General features: G+C 48.8%; 8 protein-coding genes across 8 annotated transcripts; 1 reads left to right on the top strand and 7 right to left on the bottom strand.

Moving 5' to 3' along the window:
* Positions 1–4,699: 4,699 nt before the first annotated feature.
* On the bottom strand, positions 4,700–6,479 carry BO83DRAFT_433499 (cytochrome P450). Its single transcript, XM_025535691.1, has 2 exons — positions 5,274–6,479; positions 4,700–5,216 (listed from the first exon to the last, which is right to left on the bottom strand). The coding sequence occupies exons 1-2, from the start codon at positions 6,400–6,402 to the stop codon at positions 4,804–4,806; spliced, it is 1,542 nt and encodes a 513-aa protein (XP_025393508.1). The 5' UTR covers positions 6,403–6,479; the 3' UTR covers positions 4,700–4,803.
* A 1,081-nt stretch (positions 6,480–7,560) lies between these two features.
* Positions 7,561–7,998, bottom strand: BO83DRAFT_422522 (uncharacterized protein; the record flags this gene model as incomplete). Its single annotated transcript, XM_025535043.1, has 1 exon — positions 7,561–7,998. The coding sequence occupies one exon, from the start codon at positions 7,996–7,998 to the stop codon at positions 7,561–7,563; it is 438 nt and encodes a 145-aa protein (XP_025393507.1).
* Positions 7,999–8,736: 738 nt separating this feature from the next.
* Positions 8,737–9,415, bottom strand: BO83DRAFT_374292 (uncharacterized protein). Its single transcript, XM_025530161.1, has 3 exons — positions 9,275–9,415; positions 9,143–9,213; positions 8,737–9,066 (listed from the first exon to the last, which is right to left on the bottom strand). Exons 1-3 carry the CDS (start codon positions 9,326–9,328, stop codon positions 8,952–8,954), a joined length of 240 nt encoding a protein of 79 aa, XP_025393506.1. The 5' UTR covers positions 9,329–9,415; the 3' UTR covers positions 8,737–8,951.
* Positions 9,416–11,192: 1,777 nt separating this feature from the next.
* Positions 11,193–12,634, bottom strand: BO83DRAFT_374291 (A4/G1 family peptidase). The gene has a single exon (XM_025530160.1). It carries the CDS (start codon positions 12,228–12,230, stop codon positions 11,280–11,282), a length of 951 nt encoding a protein of 316 aa, XP_025393505.1. The 5' UTR covers positions 12,231–12,634; the 3' UTR covers positions 11,193–11,279.
* BO83DRAFT_10363 (uncharacterized protein) lies at positions 12,428–13,105 on the top strand. Its single transcript, XM_025525877.1, has one exon. The coding sequence runs from the start codon at positions 12,657–12,659 to the stop codon at positions 13,014–13,016; it is 360 nt and encodes a 119-aa protein (XP_025393504.1). The 5' UTR covers positions 12,428–12,656; the 3' UTR covers positions 13,017–13,105.
* Positions 13,106–16,396: 3,291 nt separating this feature from the next.
* BO83DRAFT_10311 (putative allergen) lies at positions 16,397–17,987 on the bottom strand. Its single transcript, XM_025525875.1, has 2 exons — positions 17,460–17,987; positions 16,397–17,409 (listed from the first exon to the last, which is right to left on the bottom strand). Exons 1-2 carry the CDS (start codon positions 17,557–17,559, stop codon positions 16,403–16,405), a joined length of 1,107 nt encoding a protein of 368 aa, XP_025393503.1. The 5' UTR covers positions 17,560–17,987; the 3' UTR covers positions 16,397–16,402.
* A 1,490-nt stretch (positions 17,988–19,477) lies between these two features.
* Positions 19,478–20,646, bottom strand: sec11 (signal peptidase complex catalytic subunit SEC11). Its single transcript, XM_025535690.1, has 3 exons — positions 20,547–20,646; positions 20,233–20,441; positions 19,478–20,130 (listed from the first exon to the last, which is right to left on the bottom strand). Exons 1-3 carry the CDS (start codon positions 20,625–20,627, stop codon positions 19,908–19,910), a joined length of 513 nt encoding a protein of 170 aa, XP_025393502.1. The 5' UTR covers positions 20,628–20,646; the 3' UTR covers positions 19,478–19,907.
* A 61-nt stretch (positions 20,647–20,707) lies between these two features.
* BO83DRAFT_374287 (glycosyltransferase) lies at positions 20,708–22,267 on the bottom strand. The gene has a single exon (XM_025530159.1). It carries the CDS (start codon positions 22,108–22,110, stop codon positions 20,908–20,910), a length of 1,203 nt encoding a protein of 400 aa, XP_025393501.1. The 5' UTR covers positions 22,111–22,267; the 3' UTR covers positions 20,708–20,907.
* Between the last annotated feature and the right edge of the window lie 1,023 nt (positions 22,268–23,290).

The raw sequence follows: 23,290 nt of genomic DNA, 5'->3' as shown, positions 1-23,290 counted from the left end.
AAATGACTCACTCCAGGCATTTAAAGAATAGATCTACAACCGCGACAGTCGCCAAAATCCACCTCTCCCCGAAACCCAGTGAGTAGCCCAAACCGGGAAATACCCACGCGCCGAACGCGACTCAGCTGAGCCCGCAGGCCAACCTGTCCAGTCATTTGCCAACAATCTGGTCTGCATCTGCCCTATGTGTCAGCAACTGCCTCGGTGAAAAGATTGTCCAACAATCAAAGAAATTTCTCAATTGATACTGGTGAAATGAAGGCGGCTAAGTGAGTCGGGCTGCAGTCACCAGATAAACCCTCGCACACATACAAATTACATCATCAGTCATATGAGCGAAGGAAACACGAAAAAGGCAAAAGGACATGATGCATGAAATAGATGGGGCCAAGCAGCCAACCTCCCAAACCAGTTACTGGTCGTGGTACTTTCTGGCAAGAAGGCATGGTACTTTTGCTCGAGGGCTACATACAGGGGGGGGAGGGATCGGCGTGGACCCATCTTCTTGTAACGGAGGGTTCGGAAGTCTCCGCGGCGAACGGTAATGCAATGGTACTTTTGGCCGCATCAGATCGGAGACACCCGGTGGAGCCACCAGTGCTTCAATTTCTACTAGTAGTATTGGGATGTGGCAGGACTCGTAATTGAGGTCTGTCTAGGAAATGAGTCTGGCCCCCCTTCCCCCAACGGAACTGGGCTCTTTTGCTTGGTGGGACGGTTTATTGATTTTGTTTCTGTTTATATACTCTAGAGTAACTTATCTTGGCGGTCGGGATGGTTCTAATACGATAGATCTAGTGGTGTGGCGTGCTGACGTTGGTAGGTCCCGTCAGCGATAGGAACTAGTATGACTTCCAACTTCGTGGCGGTGCTGTTGTTCCTCTTCCTCCTCTTCCTTTCTCCCCGGGTAGGTGGGTAGGAGAGGTAAGAACGTCATCCTACATATCACTCTGGTTCTTCTATGGTCGAACACCAGCTGAGTTCTTCATATGATTAGGCAACAAAGGGTACACCGGCAGCTGTGACGTCAGGGATTAATCTAACTTAGGGCGCATGGACAGTGTCACCCCACGCTATGAATTTAGCTCATCACAGGGCGTTCATTCGTTACAGGGGCAGCTGAAGGATAGTGAAGTTGTCATAAATCGAATAGAAAGAGATGGTAAAGGGCTCAGATAACCTTTAAGTTTCAAAAATAAAGGAGAGATAAGACTTTTTGAAATATTCAGACTGCTAGATGGTATATAATGGAGCAACGCTGATCCGCTTCACGGCAAGGGAAATGCAAACAAAAAAATCGAGGCCAATAAACGTAAAAATGCGGAAATTTGGGAAAGTCTGATAAAAAGGGAGATCAACACGAAGTGAAGAAAAAGCAAGCAGATGCCGAACAAGGAAGAAAAGAAAGAGTCCAGAAATAACAGAGTTCCGTTAAACACCCGACATCGCCATTTCTCCGGAAGCTCATCACTCATCGCTAGCTTGAAGAAGACTGCTTTGGTCGGTTGGTTATGCGTTTCTTCTCTTGTTCTAGAAATTAGACGGCGTCAAATGATGCACAAAAGACAGAGATAATGGGCAGTACATACCTAAAGCTTCGTTGATCTGGCGCACAGTATCATCATGTATTTTGGCCCATTGGGCTTGGTATGTAGCCAGGTCCGGTAAATCAGAATGTGTGCCATTAGTGGCACGACCAGAGCCATTGTTTGCGCTGGTGGCACTTCGGTCCATTGTGTGTTACTAGTATGTATGTTGTATGGTCGCCGCCTGAACACGAGTGAAAGAAGAAGACGTCCGTTAAGGCTCAAATTAAGCTTCGAAGAGGAGAGGGGTAGGTTGAACGCAAGATAAGCTCTCACTGGGAAGTGATCATTTTAAGTCGACCTGTTAGCAGGCTGTTGAGCATATTTATAGACAACTAAGTGGCCCCGACGTCAAGTCCATTCATCATTCCGGGTCTATCGACCTGATAATTCACTCTCCCGTGCCATGTGGCCGCCCGTCGACGAGGAGTCCACACCCTTGTGTATCGGCCTTGTTCGACAATTTCCTTGCATTCCGTGGAATGGACAAGATTTGTTATTCAAAGAACTGAAGAGATGACCCGCTGCTGATGGGGGGGGGGTAAAAGCTTCCCCATTGTGGCAGAGTGGACAGGCGGTGGATATGCAGGTTAGCTTCTGTGGAATACCACCGTCCGACAATAATGCGCCAGGCCCTTCTTCCCAAAGGGAGCCCGTCGTGACCGACGAGTCCTTGGGACATCAGGCTGGTCGGCTCCCGATTGGCCGGGGAAGTAGAGAGAAACCAACACCGGAACGAAGTCGAAGGGCGGGACGGAACACGTAGTTCGCAGGGTGAGGGTTTGTGTGACAGACTGTCGGGATCAACGGTTCTGGTCTGATTGGCTTCTTACTCTCCGATCCGTTCACGCGGATGGTCTTCCGGGCATACTAGTAGTTTTGATCCCGGGTATTGGGCACCGACGAGCCGGTTAGGCTATAGTAGCAATGTAATCTATTGTGCGACAAGTGACGACGATGTTGGAGGAGTGGGCACGACTGACGGTCGCCGGGCGGAATCTAGAACTCAAAAAGAAAGAAAGGGAGGACAGGCGACAAAGAAGAGAAAAAAATATGATGAGAAAAAGCAATGAGATGCAGATCGACACATCGATCAATGGAAGATTCGCCCTTTCTTCTTTCGAGGTGTGTGGATGCGTTATTCGAGAAAGTCAGACATGTTTAATTCGGTGGGTATCGCGATTGATCGTGTTTCCGATCGGCTGGACCGCGGCGGATGGAGTCCGTCAGCCCGTCTATTGAACCACATCTGCGCGAAAAATGGCTGGCAATTGCTTCAGGCGATCAATAGTCCAATCGGGGAAGCAATTCCGTTGTCCATCTTGCAGGACCCTGAGATCCACCACTGACCACAACTTCATGGATGATTTAGAACGCCGGAAAAAGCACCATTGGCAGATAAAATTGTGGGACGGGAATCTTCTAGGCCTCCTTTTCACCGCCACTTCCGTCGCCCTTGTTAATCAGTATTTCCAGCCTCAAGGAAAAGGAACCCAAGGCTCAAAGAACGGCTTGTGGAAGGAAGCCTGTGAGGGTTGAGTTCACCGCCATAAGCGTCAGAACCAACAAACGATGATAAATACTAACCTCCCATCTCTGTGGCTGGCCATTGGATCTGGATGTTGTGGAACCCGGCTGGGTTCCTGATACTAAATGACTAGTAAGATTTAGAGCTGGTGCAAAAGCATGGCAAACCAACAGGCATCTTTCCAGGTACCAGCCGTCGTCGCATGCAAACCCATCATATGACAGGATACATCTCAGCCTCGTTTCACCCGACGACAGGTACAGAGCGCGGGTTTGATACGCTAGACGTGGCCTGTCATGTCGGTTTGCCTAGTGACGAGTTCCCTATTTCGTTATAAGCTCTACTTCCTAGCCAGGCGGGCAGATATATGTGATGCTGCTGTGTCACGCCCAGTTGTTATAAGGCAGCGGGCCCTGGTTGCATGTTTTCCTTGGCTTGGGCTTCCCTTTGTTTCCGTTCTTCGTCACCTACTAATAATAGGTAATCATGTCGACGCCCATGAATCTTGTGTTCCGTCTCCTTTCTTTCCGATACTTTTACTTGCCGCCCCCTTTGCTCCGGTTTTCTTGTGCAACATCAGGCTTTTCGTATAGTTTCGCTATACAGCCCATGGCCCTGTTGAGTCTGCAGTAGTTCCCCACATAACAGCATCCAGCAAACCCGCTATCAAGTGAGACATCCATTGTCCCTCTACCCGAGATCCCTGAGGGTTGAGGCGGACTCAGCCTGTTGAAAAGCCCAATCAGTCAGCGATGCGTATCATGGTTCTTATGGTCTGGAATGTGTCAGTGGCTGTAGCCTTCGTACTGTGGAGCGAAGGTCAAAGAATGTTATCAACCTATTAAACACATGTTAGAATAGTCCGACGTACAGCAACTAATTGTCCTTGAGCTACTAGGGGATAGCAAGGGGGGCTCTACGTACCTACCTCACCTCGCCTGACTGAAGCTGTGGCAACTATAGCACCTGTAAGGAGTCGGCCATGCAAAGTTACCTCGCTGACATAGTGTTCGTTTCCTCCATGTTTCTGCAGCAAAACAACTCAAGGCAAAGGGAAGAGACTAGGTCGGTCATGTGTATAACCACTGACACATTCCCTGATATGATTCATCACTGACTTGTTTGGTTGTTCAACATGCCGGATCTGTCTGAACCCTCAGGGATCTCGCAAAGAGAAACAATGAATGCCTCACTTGATAGCGGTTCTGCTGGACTTTTTACTCCGTCTAGCCATCTTCATTCTATAATCACCAAAGATACATCAGAATGATGCTAGTTGCCATGGCAGTAGTTGTGGTGGTCAGAGACTACATGGACACAGATGGTGAAGGATCTGGTAATACCTGGCTCCAGTGAATAAAATATCTCCGCATAATACATAGCGAAGTAATTGAGATTTTTTGAGCTGCGGCGCATGTCAGACACATCCATGCTACAGAGTCCTCCCTGGCATGGAACTGCCTTCCCTCCAAGTCAGGGTACCCGGGCAAAATCTCGTGATCAATTGGCACCTGACTTTTCTTCGCTTGTGACACTGGCAGCTACCCCGAGTTGATACAGTTCTATGTAGAATTGCACAAAACCATGCATTCTCAAATCCCCCAACTAATAACTGGAGGAGATACTATGTAGGTAATACGCTCTTAAATCATCGCCATCTCTACAAATTCAGACAGAAACAAGCAGGAATCATCTTAATGCCACCTTCGTCCCATTCCTTGAACAAACGGTCAGTGCATACTCCTCCACCCACGGCCCTGGATCCCTGCTTTCAAGCACAGAGAACTTCTGGGCTAGCCGAACCGTGACATACCCTGCCTCCGTCAGTGCATACTGTTGGCCAACGCAAATTCGTGGGCCCCCGTTGAATGGCAAGTACTCCCATCCCGGACGGATCTCAGCCCAACGTTCAGGCCGGAACTCATTTGCATCCGGGCCGAAAAAATCTTCACGACGGTGAAGAGCATAGACATGATAGGCAACAATAGAGCCCTTTGGCACGAAAACAGACGACTTGCCGTCTGGCCCACCACCGCGAGGAAGTACTGTATCCGTGTTCGCAAAGCGCAGATTTGCTGGGACAACAGGGTGGAGGCGAAGAGCTACAGTGCCAAGTAAGCCATGACTCCTGAGACTTTTTGCGTGTCGGGATCACTTACATTCATTCAGGCAGAATTTCACATATGTCAGATTACGTAGTTGCTCGTACGACGGCGGGCGGCCTTCTAGGAAAGCAACTTCCTCGCGCAATTTGCTCCAGATGCGAGGGTTCTTTGCTAGCATAAAGAACAGGTTGCTCAACAAGGATGCCGTGGTATCTCGCCCGGCCAGGAGAATATTCATTAGTTCGTCGCGAATCCGCCTTCGGTCTCCCGTCTGCTGGGCTAGACTACGCAGGAAAAGGTAATTCTTCTTTCCCTTTGCATCGTGACTATCCTCTTCGATAAATTCTTTCTGGTTGCTGGACTGCTCTCGCACTTTCAGTGCACTGTCGACGAATTGCTCCACCAATTTATGGCAGATACGATTGGACTCTTCTGCTTTACGGTCGCGCAGGAGATATTTGAGCTTACCAAGGCGTAGGTTCATTGCGATGGCCTTTTGTGCATAATTGAAAGCTCCGGCAAAGTCCTGTTCTGTACTGTCACGGGTCCCAGCCAGTCGCTTCTTGAGGCTGTGCACGCTGTGCCCGAAGAGGAATTCCGTTGCAGAGTCGATGGTGAGCTCAAAGAATAACTCCTGTAGATCGACCGTTCTGCCATCGGTTGGGATCAGTGTGGTCATTTCGTTGACGAGTTCCTCAAAAATATCCAAGTGCGCGACTTGCTCTTTCGCGAAATTTGGACGGACCATGGCACGCGACTGCGCCCAGTGCTCGCCGTCGCTGGTGAAGATGCCATGGCCCAAAAGCGGACCCATTGCATCGATACGGCCTGCCAAGCCATAATCCTTAAATCGGAGGGACAAGATTGTCTTTATGTTCTCCGGCTCGCAAGTTATAACGTAATGGGTCAATCGTCGTTGTGTATATGTGTTGCCATATAGCTTGAATCGCTCGCTGAACCGCTCGAGAAGCTTGTGTTTCCTGACATATCTGATCTGCTCAAAAAGAATATCGAGGCCGAAGATAGGATCCTTCTGAGGATAAGATGGTGGTGGTTGACAATTGTTCGCTTTCATTATACGACGATGCGTCCATTCCCGTTGCAGGTAGGTTATGGTATACCAAAGAAAGAGAGTGACGGTCGCAATCGTAAAAACAGGATGATCAACTTTGTTGAAATCCATGGTGAGCTGCAATCCTGTCTGGAGATGAACAGTAGAAGAAAACTCTGGGTTGACGGGCGACCAGAAGTCCTTTTAAGCAGCGGCTGAGTGATATATCAGATGATGGCAAGCTGCAGCTCCCACGGCTACCACGGAGGGTGTCCGCCGATTGTGAACCATACCTTGTAGCGCTAGGATGCCTGAATCATTCGGCGAACAGGGTCTCCTCATGTGAAGTACAGCCTCGGCAGCAGGATTAGACTGACATGCTGATGGCCCTGCGAGGAGGGGGCATTCGCTGGCCCTTCAGCCAGCCATTCATGCTCTGTTTAGCGGGGGTCTTACTAGCTTTCAGCTAGATGAAGATACTTGCAGAAAAAAGCAATTCGACTTGAGTCATTCTAGTTGCGCAGCTCATCTCTCACGTGTCAACTTTCGATTATCATATTTCACCGCAGCTATACAGTTGGACGATAACAGTATGACGGTTCCACGGCAAAGCCCCGAATGACATCATTCATGGCGGTGATGATTTTTGCTTCTTCCATTTATTGCTTTCTAATTCCTTTTCGTTGTCTTTTCTGCCACCTCAATGGCCATGATGACCTGTTCCCGGGATGCAGAATCTCGGAGCTTCCCTAACAATACCAGCCGTACGCTCACCGAGATGTACGTACATAATCCAGCATAAGGCCCGCCCTCTTCAGCCAAGTAGATAGGCCCTCAAGCGGTTTAGTCGGGTGTAACCACTCCAAACTTAATCTGTAACTGCTGAAAGAGGTAGGCCTCGCTAATTGGAGATCACGCTTGCCTGGAGACTGATGTGATAAGCACTAGAAACCCCGTGGACGCGACAGTGCCACCACGAATGGGTGTTGCGTATTCCGTGGTCTATACGCATTCACGCAAGTACCGATAAATTATGGAGCTTGCTTCTGGGAGGCAAAAATAGTTCAAGTGACGCCTTTTTAGCCCGGTGCTACCCCACACTGCAGCAACGCAGTCTCAACAACCGATCTCACTCCCAGCCACCAAGGCGTGAGATCACTTTCCACCTCGAGGATGACCATTGATGGAAACCTAGGAGAATTAATCGACATCTCATGAAGAATGAGCGAGCAAGGATATACGCAGACATACTGTCATAGTTGAACAAAAAAAAAACAATAATAAACCCGATCACTGAGCATCAAGCAGCTGGTCATCACGGGCCTCCAAGCAAGCATCGGTCATCTTATCGATTGCATCCGCCCGCTCCGTGTCTGCGACCCAACCTCTGTCCACCAATCTGGCCAAGGCATCCCCCACCCAGTGCTGGCAGTTCCACTCCAAATCCAAATACCCATTGCGCACCGGCGTTCGTGCCACCGTCTCCCGAATATCATCTTCCTCAACGGAGACCGACAAATCCGTCACCGGCACCGCACGCACCAAATCCCCAAGTTCCATCGGATCAGCCCCAGGGTATTCCACATATCTATAGAGACCCTGGGTACCTAGGATATGTAGGATACTGCGTTTTTGTGATGCGAATTGCACGTATAGAGCCGTGTGTCGGTATTCGCTGTAATCGAGGGGATCGCCTCTGTAGACAAGGATAAAGAGTCTGTGAGACATGCTCACAGTGATTATCTGTTGTTGTTCTGGAAAGTTCTCAACTAGAACAAAAAAAGAAATCCCCCAAGAAACGGGGATAGCAATGGTAAATGATGATCAAGTATGGAGGGGCAATTAATGCGGTGGTCGCGTTAAAGAGATAAGGCCGACCGGGAAGAAGACACGCTAATCGTTATTGGGAAGTTGTGGATGGTGGGTTTGGTACCCGTTCTGCCTGCCGAGGTTTGTGTGTGCCTGAGCGCATTCAAGTCATACAACAAATCAGTATGCAAGATTTCATAAGTATTCAACATGAATAAGTAGTACTTCATAGAGGATAGTAGCATTGTTTTATATTTGGATAGGTATGATGTGTGGCTTGCTTTTGCATTTATGATGGCAACGGAAGCTTGCTTCGGAAGCTTCTGAAGGTTCCGGAAAAGTAAGCATATGCTTCACATGATACTAACTATCAGCCTCATATTTTGATCAATAAACTACTAATCATTGAACAGTTGAGTTTCCAGTTAAATAATAAACTTTCAAGAATAACTGCCGTTAGCCAAATCTTGAATAAGAAACTTTTGTATATTCTAGTAGGTATGCAAGTACGTACAACTTCAACCGTTTCAATCAACGCAAAACGCTACGAACTTATAACATACGATCTAAATAAGATCTTCAGGCCAAGTAGTACCCCACTAGATAGCAGATATCTTACTTGGATTTTCATAAAGATTAGCACTTAATCGAAGCACATGCATTTGGAGAAGAACAAGCAAACGTCAGGTCGAATTCCTGCGGTGTAAAGATACTCCGTCGCTATACCATCATTATTATCCTCGTCATTGATGGGGAAGAAAGAAGCTCAATCCCAACAATAACTGGTACAGCTACAGGAGATATTGCATTGAGCTACTACCACTAAGTCTCAATGTGATCCTCCTCAGCGTTCAAGGCTCTAAGCTTCACACTTATTTCTTTCCGGTCGAGCCACCGTTTCCGCTGGGAGGAGTATAGGTCGAACCACCACTTCCGTTGTTGTAGTAGGTACTTCCATTGGGGTTGGAGTAGTAGTAAGATCCGTTGCTGAGAGGAAGGTATTAGATGGGTTTTGGTTCGCTCTAGTAGAATTATAGGTAGGGTATTGAGATGGATGACTGACCTGTTCGAGTAGTGGTAAGAGTTCGAGTTAGAGCTACCGGATCCGTAGTCGCGGGAGCACCAGTGATTTCCCTTTTTTTTTAGTTGATTTGTTAGTCGTTGTTGAGGGTGACTCATGGTATATGGAACTTACCTGGCTGTTGGTGCCGGAGCCCTTGTAGCTGAAGTCCTTTCCGGAGCTGGACATGGTTTTGTTTGTTGTTTGTAATTGTTTGATGGAGAGAAGATGTCAGAGGGTCAAGAAAATGGGGCTTGGATGAAGAGTTGGAAGTTGGATAGAGGGGAGTGAGAAGGGTGGAAGCATCTTAAATAGAGGAATCTTAAATGGAAGGAGGGGCACGGCAGCAGCCGGCAACGGATCTTTGGTTCCATGTCGTGAATATGGAACTTTCCTTATTCCATTCACTATATCTATATTGGTGATTTGACTGGTATTAATTGACAAATATTGGGAGATTGGTTACACGCATGTAGGATAATAGACCTGTCACGTGTCGAGGAGTTGAATGATTGATGTATCGAATTTGCTGTGACTGAGTGGACAAGATCTTTGGTCATCATTGATTCCTATGTGTATGAATTAGAGATATCCTTCTGTTTCAAGATGCATCCAGGCCATCGTCTGCGTTACGATGGAGATACTACAATCGATACCAGCACTAAGTACTAAGTAAGAGTTGGTCCTGCTGGAAAGCTTTCTACCCAATTAGGAAGGCACTGCGTTGGCTTATGCATTTTGCACAAATACTTACGTCAGCATACGTCACACATTCTGTGCACATTCCCAATACGGAATAGTCCCAATCAAGGAAAGTATGTGCGACAGGTGGGATCTCTGCCTTATCCCAGCCTAGATCCTGTACCTGACAGCTTCAGGGTAACGGTATCGGACCCCGAGGTCCCTGCATTGGCTGCATTGCTAATAGAGCCTAATGGCACGAACTCGCTTCGATCGATAAGGCTGCAGTTATCCCGCTACATTCGCAGAAACCTCCTTGCCACGTCTGGCGAGGAAGTAAGGTATACAAAAGCCCGTCCTTGTATGGGAAAGAAGATAATCTCCTATGTCTAGCTAATGCGTTGTTCATCGTCCAAAAACATGGTGGTCAGAGGTGGTATGTCACATCATTCATAGCTGACGTTCTCAGAACATCGTTGTCCCGGACGAAGACACTCACACTTACAAAGGTAGTGATGTACTTCACCCCGGTGTCTTGTACACAGTGCCTAATCCTCTTCAATATATCAATACCACAAACTTAAGGTGTGGCGCTACTCTGCTGCCTATACAGATCACGTGTCTCTTCTCAACGTCGTGTCTTCCAAAAAGCATGAAAGTTCTGACGGCCTACACTCATCACCGCAACCGAGCTACCATGTTTATGTTGCCCCTATGCCTCTGATTCGTGTTTTCTAGGCCTCTACCTTATTTTCAAAATATGACTTTGCCTTAAATTGCACTTACCAAGCATTGGCTATGTTGGTTCCTGTTTGACCATGTCTCTATCGCGATGGCTCAAGGACTATTACCGGAAAAGGTAATCCAAGCCCTCCTTCATCTCCTTTAGTAAAGCTGACTTCAAAGCCCCTATAAGATCTTTTAATATTTTTTCGGTTCTCCCTTTCCCATTAGTCCCATACTACCAATGCTTGGGTTCATGCTAAGAGCCTTCCAACATGCCATCCACGACCCGACGCTTCCCCCCAACGCTCCCAACTTCTGTCTAGATTGAGCTGTTCATAGAGATAATTAGTTTGAGGCATTCAGATAAACGATATATGTCACGCCATGCATACAAGCTTTTACAAAGTTATGATCGACAGAGCAAAAGCACTTACACAGCCGAGCTGCGAGATCTCACTAGTGATCTTCGGATCTTCAGATCGACAGCACAACTCTAGAATACCTTCTACAATTTATCGGATCAGGAACATTGATTCTCAGCATCGCGCGCGCGCATTCATTTCTTCTACTCAAAGTAGGTACAATCACTCAAAATTATCAACAGAAATTCAATTAACAACTCAACAAGATCAGATCAATCCGGATAGCTCATCACTCATTTTTCATTCATCCCCGGGTTTGTCGTCTGGACGAAGACATTGAAGCGACCGATATCTCATGCATAGGGATGCATTTAGATGTACTTGACAGTGACGCTGTCGCTGGTGACGGAGGTCTCGGTGAGGACAGTGTCATCCTGCTCAATGTCCATAATGGTGGCGTCAGCGGGGCCGACAGTAGAATCGCCGCTGGTGGCCTCAGCATTGGTGAAGGTAACGGAGCCGAAGTCAGCGAAAGCAACAAGGGAGTCACCGGACTCGAAGTCCTCAACGATCCACTCGGCGTTGTACTCGCAAAGGTCACCCTCAACGTTGCCGCTGAAGGTGTGGGTAACGGACTGGCCAGTGGTCAGGTTCTCAATGGTAGCGCTACCGCTGCTGTCGCTGGTGGCCTCAACAGTGACCTTGATGCTGTCACCCTCGGAGATGGTGATGTCGTCGAAGTCGTAGGCGTAGTCGGGGTACCACTCGTACCAGGCATCGTAGGAAGTCTGGCCATCCTCGTAGCAGAAATCGATACCGGTCTGGAGGATAGCGGTCTCGCAGGTGTCACCGTCGATACCAACCCAGGCGGAGGCGCAGTACTCCGTGGACTGTCTCTTGGCCTTGTTCTTGAAGCCACCGCCGCCGAAGCCACCGCCGCCGAAGCCACCGCCGCCGTAGCCACCGCCGTAGCCACCGCCGTAGCCACCACCGTAGCCCCCGCCGTAGCCCCCGCCGTAGCCACCGCCGTAGCCACTGGAGGAGCTAGAACCAGCAGAGACACTGGGTACAGTGAACTCGCCAGTGACCTTGGTGTAGCCGGTGCCGACCAAGACGGCACCAGCCCAGTTCTCACTGTACTCCTCGTTGGAGGTGCCGTTCAGCTTGAGGATCTCCTTGTCGGAACCAGGGACGTAGGGAGGGTTAGTGTGACGCTTGCCAGCGGCGCGGGCCTCCTTGCGAGCACGGCGCTTCTCAGTGAGAGGAGCAGCCAGAGCGGCAGTGGCGAAGAGGGAGCCGGTCAGGATGGTAGAGAACTTCATTTTGACGGTTGGAGGATTGGTTTCTTCGAAAGGATGAAGAGCTAACTTATTGGCAAGGCTAGTGATGGGAAGAGTGAGATGATCGAACCAGGCGATGCTTGAGAGACTTGCGATGCTGGATGAAGAAGAAAAGCAACCAGAAAAGCGGGACTCAGGTCTCTATTTATGCTCGAGCTTTCTGCAAATGAAGCTGGTGTTTTCTTTCTCTATTTTCCCTCTTCCATGCTCTTCCGATAGCATGCAATCCGCCGACGATGACACCACTGCTCCTCCTCGTCCGACGGAGTTTAATCTCCAGGTCCGCCAACTAAAGTCGACTAAAACCGGGGATGCAGAGTCGTTCACCGTCGGGGCAGCAGCAGCCATAGCTGCAGAAAAGACGTTCCCCGCCCAACGATACGGGGAAAACGATTGTGGACATGCAAAATGTCGAGCGAGAGTGGAGCATCATACTATCCGTCCAGCATGACCCGCACGAGTCGCCATCTCTCTACGCCAAAAAGACATTCTGGTTGGAGCGCAATTCCTTGCAAGCCAAGATTGTGTTGCATTAGTGATCATCTCCTCTTCCTTCGTCCAGGCCGCAAAGGACCTCCCGGCAAGCCATATCCACCTTTTTTTTTCCCCCTCATTGTTGGATCCCGTTTCTACCTAGTAAGGTCCTCCTTCAGAACGTACCTAACGGGCACGGCTAGCCAGCCAGCCGGCAAGCCAACCCGCGGACTAAACACGGATACTCCGGATAGAACGAAACTCTCCCTAGCAGCGCGGACGAACATGCAATAGTACGGCAGCCACCCGATCAAAGGGGCGAATTGAAGTCAACCAGACATCGTTCCACCAGTGGAGAGGGGAGGGATTTGGGGGGAGGGAGGGAAGAGAGGGGGGGGACGGAAGTCCGACGGCTTGGCCCAGCGCCGGGAGCAGCGGCAACTAACTAGGTTACTCGGCCTTATCTTACGGCAGGGCTTAATGGCGCTGGCTGGCGCTTTGGGCAGGTTTGGTATATTGGAGTGGAGGATTAGTGGTCGGATGGCGTTGCCCGAAGAGGCATGGGAAGGTGAAAAGGGAAGAGGCACCGGCGCAGGCACAACAAGCTTCACCCAAGCCTTGTGGGCAAATGATAAGCAATTAGGGAGGGGCGCGGGTTGGGATGGAAACTGCAAAGAGGATAGTACAAATGTTAGTAGTACCATACTAGATGGATTAAGGTAAGAGAGGGGGGAAAGGTGTGCGGGGAAAGTCATCAATTGGCTAGCAGGGGTTTGATAAGGGAGGATTGGAGATGAATAATGCTAGGTAACTACTATCTCTTAGAATGCTGCTGGCTGGCTGGCTAGGTAACAACAAGACTGAGTACGAACAAAAGTAGACTAGATAAATCGATGGGCTTGAGCCGGCGTGTCTTGGCCGAAATCGGATGTAACCTTTTTCAGTCAGTATATTAGCAGTTTTGTTGAAAGTCTGCACTGCACGGGCAGTGGAGATCGAAAATGAAATGGATCATGACGGACGAGGCGCGAGGGGAATCCGATTCGGGGCACAGCACCAACAGCGATGGAGGGTTTAGTGGATAGAGAAATAGATTAAAAACGGGAGTCTAATTCTGCAGAGATAAAGCCGGTGACAAGGCACAGCAACCAATCAGATACGATAGAGCTATACAGTCAGACAATGCCGCCACAAAAGGATTGTTTGGTGTGGGGGGTTTCTCTAATATAATCCATCCAATCATAACTAACGGGCGGGATCCGTCCGGCTGATCCCTTCTGGATTGAGCTTAATCTCCTTGACGAATACTCAGAGTACTGTTGCCAATTCGCTTGTAAGTTATTATTTTAATCAATTGTTACTTATACTTATCCGCTTCGGCGAATTTATCTCCGGGTTTCTTGCTTCTACTATTTGCAGCGGATCTCTGCAGGCACCCAACTTTACCTTACCCAGTCTAACGAATTGATTGGTTTGATTTGTTTTCTAAATGAAATCGTAGTAGTAGTATCTTGTATCTTCTATCTGTTTCTTGCTGATCCTAATTCTTCCTTCACTTTATACCGATCCAATTATGTCATTATTCCAGTCTCTCTAATTCAGCTCCGAGCGAGTTAGCTCCCACTAAATTCCAGCTTCCAGCTCGGGAATGGACTTTCCCTTTCGGGGAGCTTCTCCGGATTTAGCAGAGTACTAGACTAATAGTAGGCAGCACAAGACAAGAACCTATCCAATATGGAGTAGTACCCACTACAATAGCAAACAAGTTCAGTTAACTCCTCCTCCTTATCAAACCTCCGATATGACCGATAAAAAACATTATGCAAAGATAAGTTGTGTGGCAATTCCGCAGGATTCCACTGACAATCAGAAGATACTAAATATGTACTAGTTACTCCGTAGGGTACCGGCGAAATCCTTCCTACGAACCAGCTAGCTAGCTAGCTAGCCAGCCAACTAAGCGGAAGGTCGGAAAACCCGCACAAGCCCCTGACTTAATCCCTCAATCCATGCCCTTTTCCAACATCATACTTATAGTCATCGTACAGTCATAATCCTGCAACCTACCTATTGCATCGGAGATGCAAGGTACATACCACAGATATATACATACAGGTTATGGGTAGGGATTGGGTTGGTTATACGCGGTATACGCCGGATATGCATGATTTTATTATCATCTCCTGCCGGGGCATCATGGAATAGAGTGATTAAAACCTATATTTGCATACCATGGATATTAACGATAGTAATAATCACAAGGGTCATGATCATGATCCTGATCGCAACCCGATCATTCGAACCAGGCATGACACGACTGGGCTGATTTCTGCAGCTTGGCCAGGGAAACACCCCCCCCCTTGGGGTGAGCGCTATGACATAGGAGTTTAATTTGTACTATACTAAACTAGTTATAGTCAATTCAATTCATTTAAACAATTTCCCTTTCTAGCCGAGATTGTTCTCTATCCGGATATCCCACCCGGACTTTCCATCTCTGCCAGAACATAATACTACTATACTGTCGCTAAAATATCTTCATACTAGTATACTACTCAGTAAATAGAATACTCCATCGGTCCTCCGACAATCCAAAATGGATCTTCTTCATTCAAATTTCGCAGTTTCCCCCCGACACCATGCAGACGATATCATGCGAGATGCACGTGTGTGTTTATCTCATAACTTTCCATTCTAATCCCTGATAATGTCTGCGCGGGATTCCGTGGGGACTCCGTGACAATTCCACAGTGCTTGTCTGAAGAAAAAGATAGCGGAGAGTACTCGGGGAAATTTTTCCCAAGGTGCTGCTTCTGCAAGCATGTGATGGACAGGGGTTTTGTTCTGGATCCTGATTTTTGTACTATGTACTACGTATGTATGTAGTGGTGGAATGGTCTAGATTGTTGCTGGTGGGATTTTGGATGTGTTTTCTCGGTTGGTGAGGAGGGAGTGGCTGGGTGGGTGGGTTGGCTGATCGAGGTTGGAGAGTATGGGTGGTGAGGGTATATACTTGTTTCTTTGGCGTGTGTGTTTGAGGGATTTATTTTGATTTACAGTGGTGGTGGTGGTGGTGGTGAATGTGTTTCGTGGTAGTCGTGGGGGTGAATGTTGTTGTTTGGTTGCGATAGTGGGTAAGTAAGTAGTGATGATTTGTTATAGTGCGGGTCGGTCTACTCAAGGAAGGTGAGTATTTGAGGTGTTGGATTCCCGGCAGGTGCGTTTGCATTCTTTGCTATTTATTAGCATCTATCATTGTGATATTTTACTTCAATCTCTCATGGCTATATTACATGATGTTAAAGTTATAAGTGAGTTGAGACTGGAGTTATCACCAAAGTGCGCCCTTCAGAAAAGTTAAGTCCAATCCGTTCACTATTAAGTACCACTACATTGTTGAAATTTAACCAGGACAATCAAAGAATACTCTGCATCGATATAGATGAGGTCGTGAAAAGATCATCAAGATCGACATGATCGACAACTAAATCGTGGCGTTACTAGCTGTCGCCATGGCGGAAGAAGTCGCGATCAGCCATCCGCCATCCGCCATCCGCCATCATCAGCCACCCGATAAGCCTGTATACACATCTACATTAATCGTACACTCTACTCTTCACTACAATTCACTCCAGGTATCTAAAAAAAATACATCACTCCATTTCTAGTCTATAAACTGTTTAACCACTGTAGTCAATGACAACAGCCAACCGAACAGGCCCAGCAGAGAGGTTTCCACCAATACCACCCTCATCAGTCTCAGCAGAAGTATAAGCATTGTCAACCTCGGCGGCATCAGCCGTGATGCTGGAGCAAGTGGAGCCCAGGGCATCACAGATCTGCATACCCTGAACGCTCATATCATTGTCCTGAGCCTGGATAGCACTAACATCGAATCCAGACCAATCGTCGTTGGCAGTGGATCCGAAATCAAATTCACCCCAGGTGCAAGCATATCCGCCGCTGCTACCAGTGGGGAGGGAAGAGCCCTGGGCAGCACCGAATGCACCCTGAGTGTCCTCATCAAAGGCGACGTACTTGGTCTCACCAGAGGACAGGGTGAAGGACAAGGCAGAGTATCCGTACCAGCCGTCCATCTTTCCATCGGGGCCGTACTTGTTCCAGAAGACAACGGTCCAGTCCTCGGAGTTCTGGCCCGTCAGTTGCATGACGTACTTGTAGTTGGAGGCCTCGGAGGCAGACACCTCGATGATGTTGCTGCCCCACGGGTCGCCGACGTTGCCGATGTAGGTGTCGCCGCTGCCGTAGGAGGAGGTCTCGCTGCCGAATCCAGAGGTCGAGTAGTCGCCGTCACTGGGGGTGGAGGTCCAGTCGGAGGAGCTGGCGCTGCTGGTGGAGCTGGAGCTGGAGCTGGAGGAGGGGGCGGAGATGGAAACCGAGGCAGAGGCCGAGATGTCGATCTGGCGACGGGAGTGGCCTTGGACCTTGGTGGGGGTCGGCTGGCTGAGGGCGCTGGGGAGAGCAGCTGCCAGCAGCAGGAAGGGGGTGGTGAAGTACATCTTTCTTGTTATTTGAAGAGAGTGTATGTAGAGAGTGTGTGTGTCGCGTCGAGCGAGTGTGTATAACGATAGTGTGAATGTAAAGAATGGATGTCGTACACCTATCGAAAGAGTACGACGGAGTCTTGGTATGTAAAGACTGTGTGGTAGTTGGGAATCACAATTTCCTGAGTGTTCAGAGAGGAGGATATGGAAGAAGAAGACGAGGTCTATATACCTGTGCTGGTGGGCGTGCCATGGCTGTCTCTCTTCTGGAACTGAAATAATGGATGTGTCCAGAACAGGGAGGGGATGGGGTGCGTCAGCCTGAATGCCATGGATTGAGGTAGTGGAGGGTGGTTGACGCGGTGGAGGGTCTACAAGCCATTGTGGAAGTCAGAGCAAGCAAAGTAATCCCATTGGCTGGATATTGGCTTGGGATGAAGTTTAGAGGCATCCACTGCCATGAATCTGGACTGTGGTCGGTGGAGGAGTGGATTAGGGTTTCTTGGTGGGGGGAATAGGTTGTGACATGAGAAGAGTTGTTTGAAAACTCAGCCAAAGGTATCGGCTGTTTCACGTGTGTGAGACTGCCGTCGATTCATGCCTCAAAAAGTGGCTTGAGGCTGTTACTTCCATTGTATGTGTGTGAGAACTGGGCTGTTTCAGTTTCAACGGCTATAAGGCTGATGCATGAGACTGTGTCTGTTCAGATAGAAGCAAAGCGGGCGAAAGGATCAAAGAAATCACCAATCTAGAGTGAAGTGGACGACAAACTCCCGAGAAAACTGGGTTTCCTATAGTCTGGTGGAGCTATTAGTACGCACTATTTTCGTTGACAGTGATTCTGGCCAAGCGTATCTGTTTTCTGTCTGTCCAACTGGTCTTTGCTTCCCCCTTCTATCACTCACCTTCAACCATCGGTAACCTGCCTCTACACCCATTCAGCCCCTATTCACCCTCAACTTACCAGCAGCGCACAAAGCCCTCCCAGCCAAGACAGGAATAAAGCCCACAAAAGAAGAATTCACAAAAATAATCAATCCACGAATTGTCACCATCAACCATGGTTTTACCTTTCTGGGCCAGGGGCTCGAACCCAATGCACGCAAGCAGTGGTTCCGCCCTTAGGCAAAGCAACAACGCTCATTGGGCGAAAATGTAACCGGTCCAGGGGAACATCCGCTCCGACCAATGGCAAAACATCGCCTACAAAATCCATGCACAGTCAGCGGTTATTGGGCGAGAGCGAACCGTGGGTCAGAAGCTTGGATTTCTCAAAGAGGGAAAGCAGCTGCTCCTTGGCGGGCCAGCACACGTTCTGAGGGCGTCGCCCTGTGCGCGGTGTTCCTGACGACCCAGCGTCCTGTTGCCGAGAATTCCATGGACGGTGTCCTTCCAACGGGATCAAAGAATTTTCTTTCACGAGGGTCTGTTGTTCTGCTTGTGGGTGGGGAGGAAGTAGATCTGGACACTTTTAGTGTCGTTTGTTTATCCCAGAAAGAGCAGGTGGAACCAGCACACAACTTGTGCCAATGCATGGCATTTGTGCGGCAATTCTAATAGCTGCTGCTAACCTGCTTCAGCATTGCTCTCTCCACAGTATGTGTTTGTTTGGTTGACATCCACGAATATTCAAATTGGATTGGACTTCGAGGCGAGCCGATCCTGCTTGCGAGGCTCACACTTTGCAATTGAGTTCAGCCATGGAGTTTGTGGCCAAGATTGATGACCTGGCAGAAACTCTTGGGGTGTGGCGAAGAATAAGCGGTGCGAGTTGGATGACACTAGGCTAGTGTCTTGCTTGTTGCGATCAATGTGAGCTAGCGTAAACTGGGCTGGGTGTCTAGACTCAGCGATTACGCAGTATAGTGCACACTACTAGAGAGAGGTCAGTATACTCATCACATACCCTAGGTGCAGTCGTCATGAGAGGTTCGAAACCTGATTCTCCGCCTCCCACACTATGGATATACAAGCTTAAACTTCCGCTGTGGCAAGATGAGCTTCAGCATGTTGCCTCATGTAGCAATCTGGAGTGAGCTGTGCAGCTTGAATTGACTTTGGGTGTATGAGCAGAGCCGGCTGAGGAATCTGGTTCCGAGTGTGCCCGGTCGGGGCGTGTTTCAGTGGCCACTGCGAGATTTGAGAAAGGCTGTTAATCAGCGGGTGAGATATTTATGGTGTGACTAGGCAGAAGTTTAAAGGTCCTGATATCATGAATTAGCTTGTCACTAATGTCTTAGTCTAGTGTAAGGCACTTTTGCTTTCCTGAGGTGCCGGGGTTTTATACAGTGTCATATGCAGGTGAAAGTTTCCCACATGATATCATGTGAACAGCCATAGTTGGTGTCACTGATCTACTGCTGATAGCAGTCAAACATGTCATAGATGTCCTGTTGTCGACCGAGGTCTGATGCAGATGGAAATCAATCTGGCCAAGTCTCCGACAAAGCATACTAAGTAGCTCTGTTCTTTTCCCGATCGCATCATTAACCAGTTACTGCTCCGAACACACTCCAGCACCAAACCTACAACCACCCTACAACAAACACAACCGCACTTGAATGAACCGCAACCCAATTATGCATTTATTAACCCAGCTAACCCCAAAACCCAAAAAATACCCTGACAAACAAACAAGGCAGAAAGAATCCAGTTCCAGAAAAAACGAACTCCTACCGCATTACTCCCTTTGCAAAAGCACCAACAACCCCATAACCCCCAACATCACCGTCTTCAACCACGGATGCTCTGACAGAAGAATCGTCACATACCCCACAAACGGAATATACCCAAACACGCTTCCCACGACATCGTCCCGATCGAGGTAATCCTGTCCGCGCGCATAGAGTTCCGTATCATCCGCAATGTTGTTGTCGCCTTTCGTGAGAAGCTTGGCTTCGGATCTGCATGATTCGAACCATAACCAGATTAGCATACTGCGCTCACACACTCCAAGTTTCATTATATCTGGAACGAATATATTCCGAATCGGGGAATACACTCACCCCTCTCCAAACTGCCTCACTACCCGATGCACAATCGGAATATCCTTATCCTTGACCTGATACACCACGATTTCTCCAACGTTCAGCGTCGGTTGCGTATTCCGGAGGAAGAGGAGATCTCCGCGCTGGAAAGCGGGCTCCATGGAGCCACTGAGGACGACTACTATCGGACTGGGGGAGTTGGTGAGGACCGAGAGACCTTTCCACATCTGTAGATTTCCACCCGAGTGTTAGTGTCTGTAAGCAATTGATCTTGCGATCGTATATTTTCCCCGATGGTAGTTTGTGATGGGGAAGGATTGAAGGTATCGTACCATAAATGCAGTGCTCAGGACCAGCCCGAAATTGAGCAGCTGGATGGCTGTTTGCCGTACATTTTGGATTCCGGATAGCATGGTTGCGTTGGGGGGTTGTGAGGGTTGGTGGTGACGTGCTTGTGCTTTGTATGTATGGATGGTCTAGGTGGCCTTGTTTGTTTGATAGGTCGTGATGCTTAGGTAAGGTGTGGCTGGTGCTGATGGTTTTGGCACGTGAGTGTGGCGTGTGGTGGGTGTGGGGCTAGCCGGCCTGGGATGTAAAGGCTATTGCGGTGATTCTTTGTTTAGGATTGGGTTTTTCAGGCCTATGTATTGTGAGTCTAGTAGATGATATTAACACTGGTATCATAGTGTCTATCTACTCTTCCCGCAAGAGCGGTCCCCTCTTAATCGGCTCTAGTACAGTATACTGCTGCGTCGGCGGAAGTGCATCCTGACTCCAATGCACGATTGCATGCCGAAGCCAATGCGCATATGTCCCGGGAACATTATCTGATCCCTCATTCTCCCTCCACAACGACCCGAGTGTCACATTCATCACCTCCAGGATATATCCGTGAGCGAGTTTAAACCCGAAACTCTTCGTCAGACAAGCTTCGACGATCTCTCTCGCCTGCTTCTGCTCTGCGGTCTCCACCTCGCCTTCCTTGGGCAGCGGCAACAACATGAGCTCGAATGCTTTCCGGCCATCCCATCCAGTCATGTCATTGATCAACTGCGACCCCTGCATAAACTCGATGCCGTAGAGATGCTCCGCGACATACTTCGGTCCATCCCAGTTATCTTCTTCATCGACTAAGCCCATGACCAGAGTCATGACCTGCCCCTGGATAATATAGTCCGTTAACTCTCTGCACTGCTGCTCCGTCAGATTACCAGTTCCAGTGAGGAACGGCAGTTCCTTCAACAGTGGACTTCGATGCATCCCGTCTGTACACGTCTTTCCTTCCCATAACTTCAATAGTAGACGATGACACCGCTCGAATAGCGGGTTGTTGCGTCTCGACATGAGGAAATAATTGGTAAGACTGCGCTCGTTGGCATCGCCAGCATTGTAGGAGAGCACCTCGAACCGCGAGTCCGGGTTTCCGACCGTCTCACGCCACAATCGATCCACGTCGCCGATCTGGATCAGTCCGACGTCGGCGTAGATACCGCCGTACTTAAGGAGTAGAGGTAGGCGAACAAGGTCAGATGTGTGCTGCTTCGCGTAGGTACCACCGATGGTGCCTTCGGCAAATGCGCGAGGGAAGTTGTTCGTGTCATTGGTATCGATGAAATTTGCTATGTTGAGAGGGGAAGACGGTTCGCGGTCGATCACACGTACGACCCAGCCGGCTTTGGAGAACCGCCGGTGCCATGCGCGCACGTTTCGCTTTGTATATGGGTGCATAGTGGAGTAGCCGCTGTGCCAGAAGAGCCAGATGTTTTTCTCGTCTGTCACGGGTCGGGGGTGGAGGAGGTCATGGTCGACTTCGGAATCGGAACGGATGTCCAGGAGATGTTCTGGGATGATGTGTACCCCTGCTGGTACGGGATATTGCTGGCTAGAAATACCCATGTTATTGTGGTGAGCTGAGGATGTAGTTTGTACTAGTGGCATTTATCACTTGGTGATCGATTCGGGGAGGATGTATGGAGAAGCCTGGGCCTGTCACTCTGTGAGGAGTGCTTGAAATGATATTGTTGTTGATTGTCGGCGACATGCAGGATTCCTTCCCCATTTATACAATTCTGATATCTATACAGGTACCGAATCTGGAATATCCGCGACCCACCTGGTGGAGAGGCGGTGCAGCATTTAGAATGAGTACAACATGACTCATGGTGAGTGAGGCCTTCCGGGGCCAATCAAGTCTCCTAAATTAAGCTAGTGCTCACTCGTGGCGCACATAAGAGTTCTCAAACTGACACTGCAATTTTATGCCGGCATATATCGCTTCGCTTGACTAAATCCGATCACGGGCTATTCCAAGTATGTTATTTCATTGAATTCAGACCTCAGTTGTGGCTGAGTGACTTTGGTGCTCTGTGAGTGTTCTGACAGCAAATGTGGCAAAGTATGGGTTTTAGTGCACCCACACGGCGCTAGTCCAGAATGGTCGGATTGTCTATGGAATCGGATATGCGATTTGATGCAACTGGCATCTTTTCTTCGGAGATATACAGCACCACGTAGACAATGGGTTGCAGGATCGACGCTACTGCAGGTCTGCCAGATCCATGATACAGTGGGTTGGTCACCGTAGGCGGGTCATTGTACAGCATCTGCCCGGTACATCCAAGGGGTCAGGCAATTAGCCCACCACCACCACCCAATATCTCCTCACAATAACTGAACGGTGAATACACTCTCATCAACGCGTCACGAGGGCGCGTCCTCATCGGACAAATGTTGAAAGTGGATTTTCGCGATTCTTTCGACATCTCAGTTGGCGGATGCTTCTTATTGGTCTGTCTAGATCATATCAGATCGATATCTACGGTGTGAGTGTGAACTGGGGCATTTCATGGTAGCACGTGGTTCTTCTAACATTGAGCTGTCTTACATACTCTGTGGTAGTTTGGTGCACGTCAGTGTATTGTATGTAGCTTAATGGTTATTGTTATTACTATAGTTGGTTATATGGAAAATGCCCGAGATACATCCTATCCGCACAATATATATCTCGACACCCTAGAGAGAAATAAATCCACCATCGCCATCTCACGAAGACAGCCCTTCCAGACATCTCAAGCAA

Source organism: Aspergillus eucalypticola (assembly GCF_003184535.1).
Source record: "Aspergillus eucalypticola CBS 122712 chromosome Unknown BO83scaffold_1, whole genome shotgun sequence".
Classification (NCBI taxonomy): Eukaryota; Fungi; Ascomycota; class Eurotiomycetes; order Eurotiales; family Aspergillaceae; genus Aspergillus; species Aspergillus eucalypticola.
Note: the sequence above shows the minus strand (reverse complement) of the source record. Positions and strands in the feature narration are given on the sequence as shown.

Bases quoted from the DNA above. Each gene is read 5' to 3' on its own strand.
- BO83DRAFT_433499 (XM_025535691.1), bottom strand. From the start codon at position 6,402: ATGGATTTCAACAAAGTTGATCATCCTGTTTTTACGATTGCGACCGTC. The intron at 5,217-5,273 runs GTAAGTGATCCC...TTGGCACTGTAG, and splicing joins GAAATTCTGCCTGAATGAAT to CTCTTCGCCTCCACCCTGTT.
- BO83DRAFT_374292 (XM_025530161.1), bottom strand. From the start codon at position 9,328: ATGTCCAGCTCCGGAAAGGACTTCAGCTACAAGGGCTCCGGCACCAAC. The intron at 9,214-9,274 runs GTAAGTTCCATA...CTAAAAAAAAAG, and splicing joins GCTCCGGCACCAACAGCCAG to GGAAATCACTGGTGCTCCCG. The intron at 9,067-9,142 runs GTCAGTCATCCA...CCTTCCTCTCAG, and splicing joins TCTTACCACTACTCGAACAG to CAACGGATCTTACTACTACT.
- BO83DRAFT_374291 (XM_025530160.1), bottom strand. From the start codon at position 12,230: ATGAAGTTCTCTACCATCCTGACCGGCTCCCTCTTCGCCACTGCCGCT.
- BO83DRAFT_10363 (XM_025525877.1), top strand. From the start codon at position 12,657: ATGTCGAGCGAGAGTGGAGCATCATACTATCCGTCCAGCATGACCCGC.
- BO83DRAFT_10311 (XM_025525875.1), bottom strand. From the start codon at position 17,559: ATGGCATTCAGGCTGACGCACCCCATCCCCTCCCTGTTCTGGACACAT. The intron at 17,410-17,459 runs GTATATAGACCT...CTGAACACTCAG, and splicing joins TGGCACGCCCACCAGCACAG to GAAATTGTGATTCCCAACTA.
- sec11 (XM_025535690.1), bottom strand. From the start codon at position 20,627: ATGCTATCCGGAATCCAAAATGTACGGCAAACAGCCATCCAGCTGCTC. The intron at 20,442-20,546 runs GTACGATACCTT...GGAAATCTACAG, and splicing joins TCCTGAGCACTGCATTTATG to ATGTGGAAAGGTCTCTCGGT. The intron at 20,131-20,232 runs GTGAGTGTATTC...CGAATCATGCAG, and splicing joins GTGAGGCAGTTTGGAGAGGG to ATCCGAAGCCAAGCTTCTCA.
- BO83DRAFT_374287 (XM_025530159.1), bottom strand. From the start codon at position 22,110: ATGGGTATTTCTAGCCAGCAATATCCCGTACCAGCAGGGGTACACATC.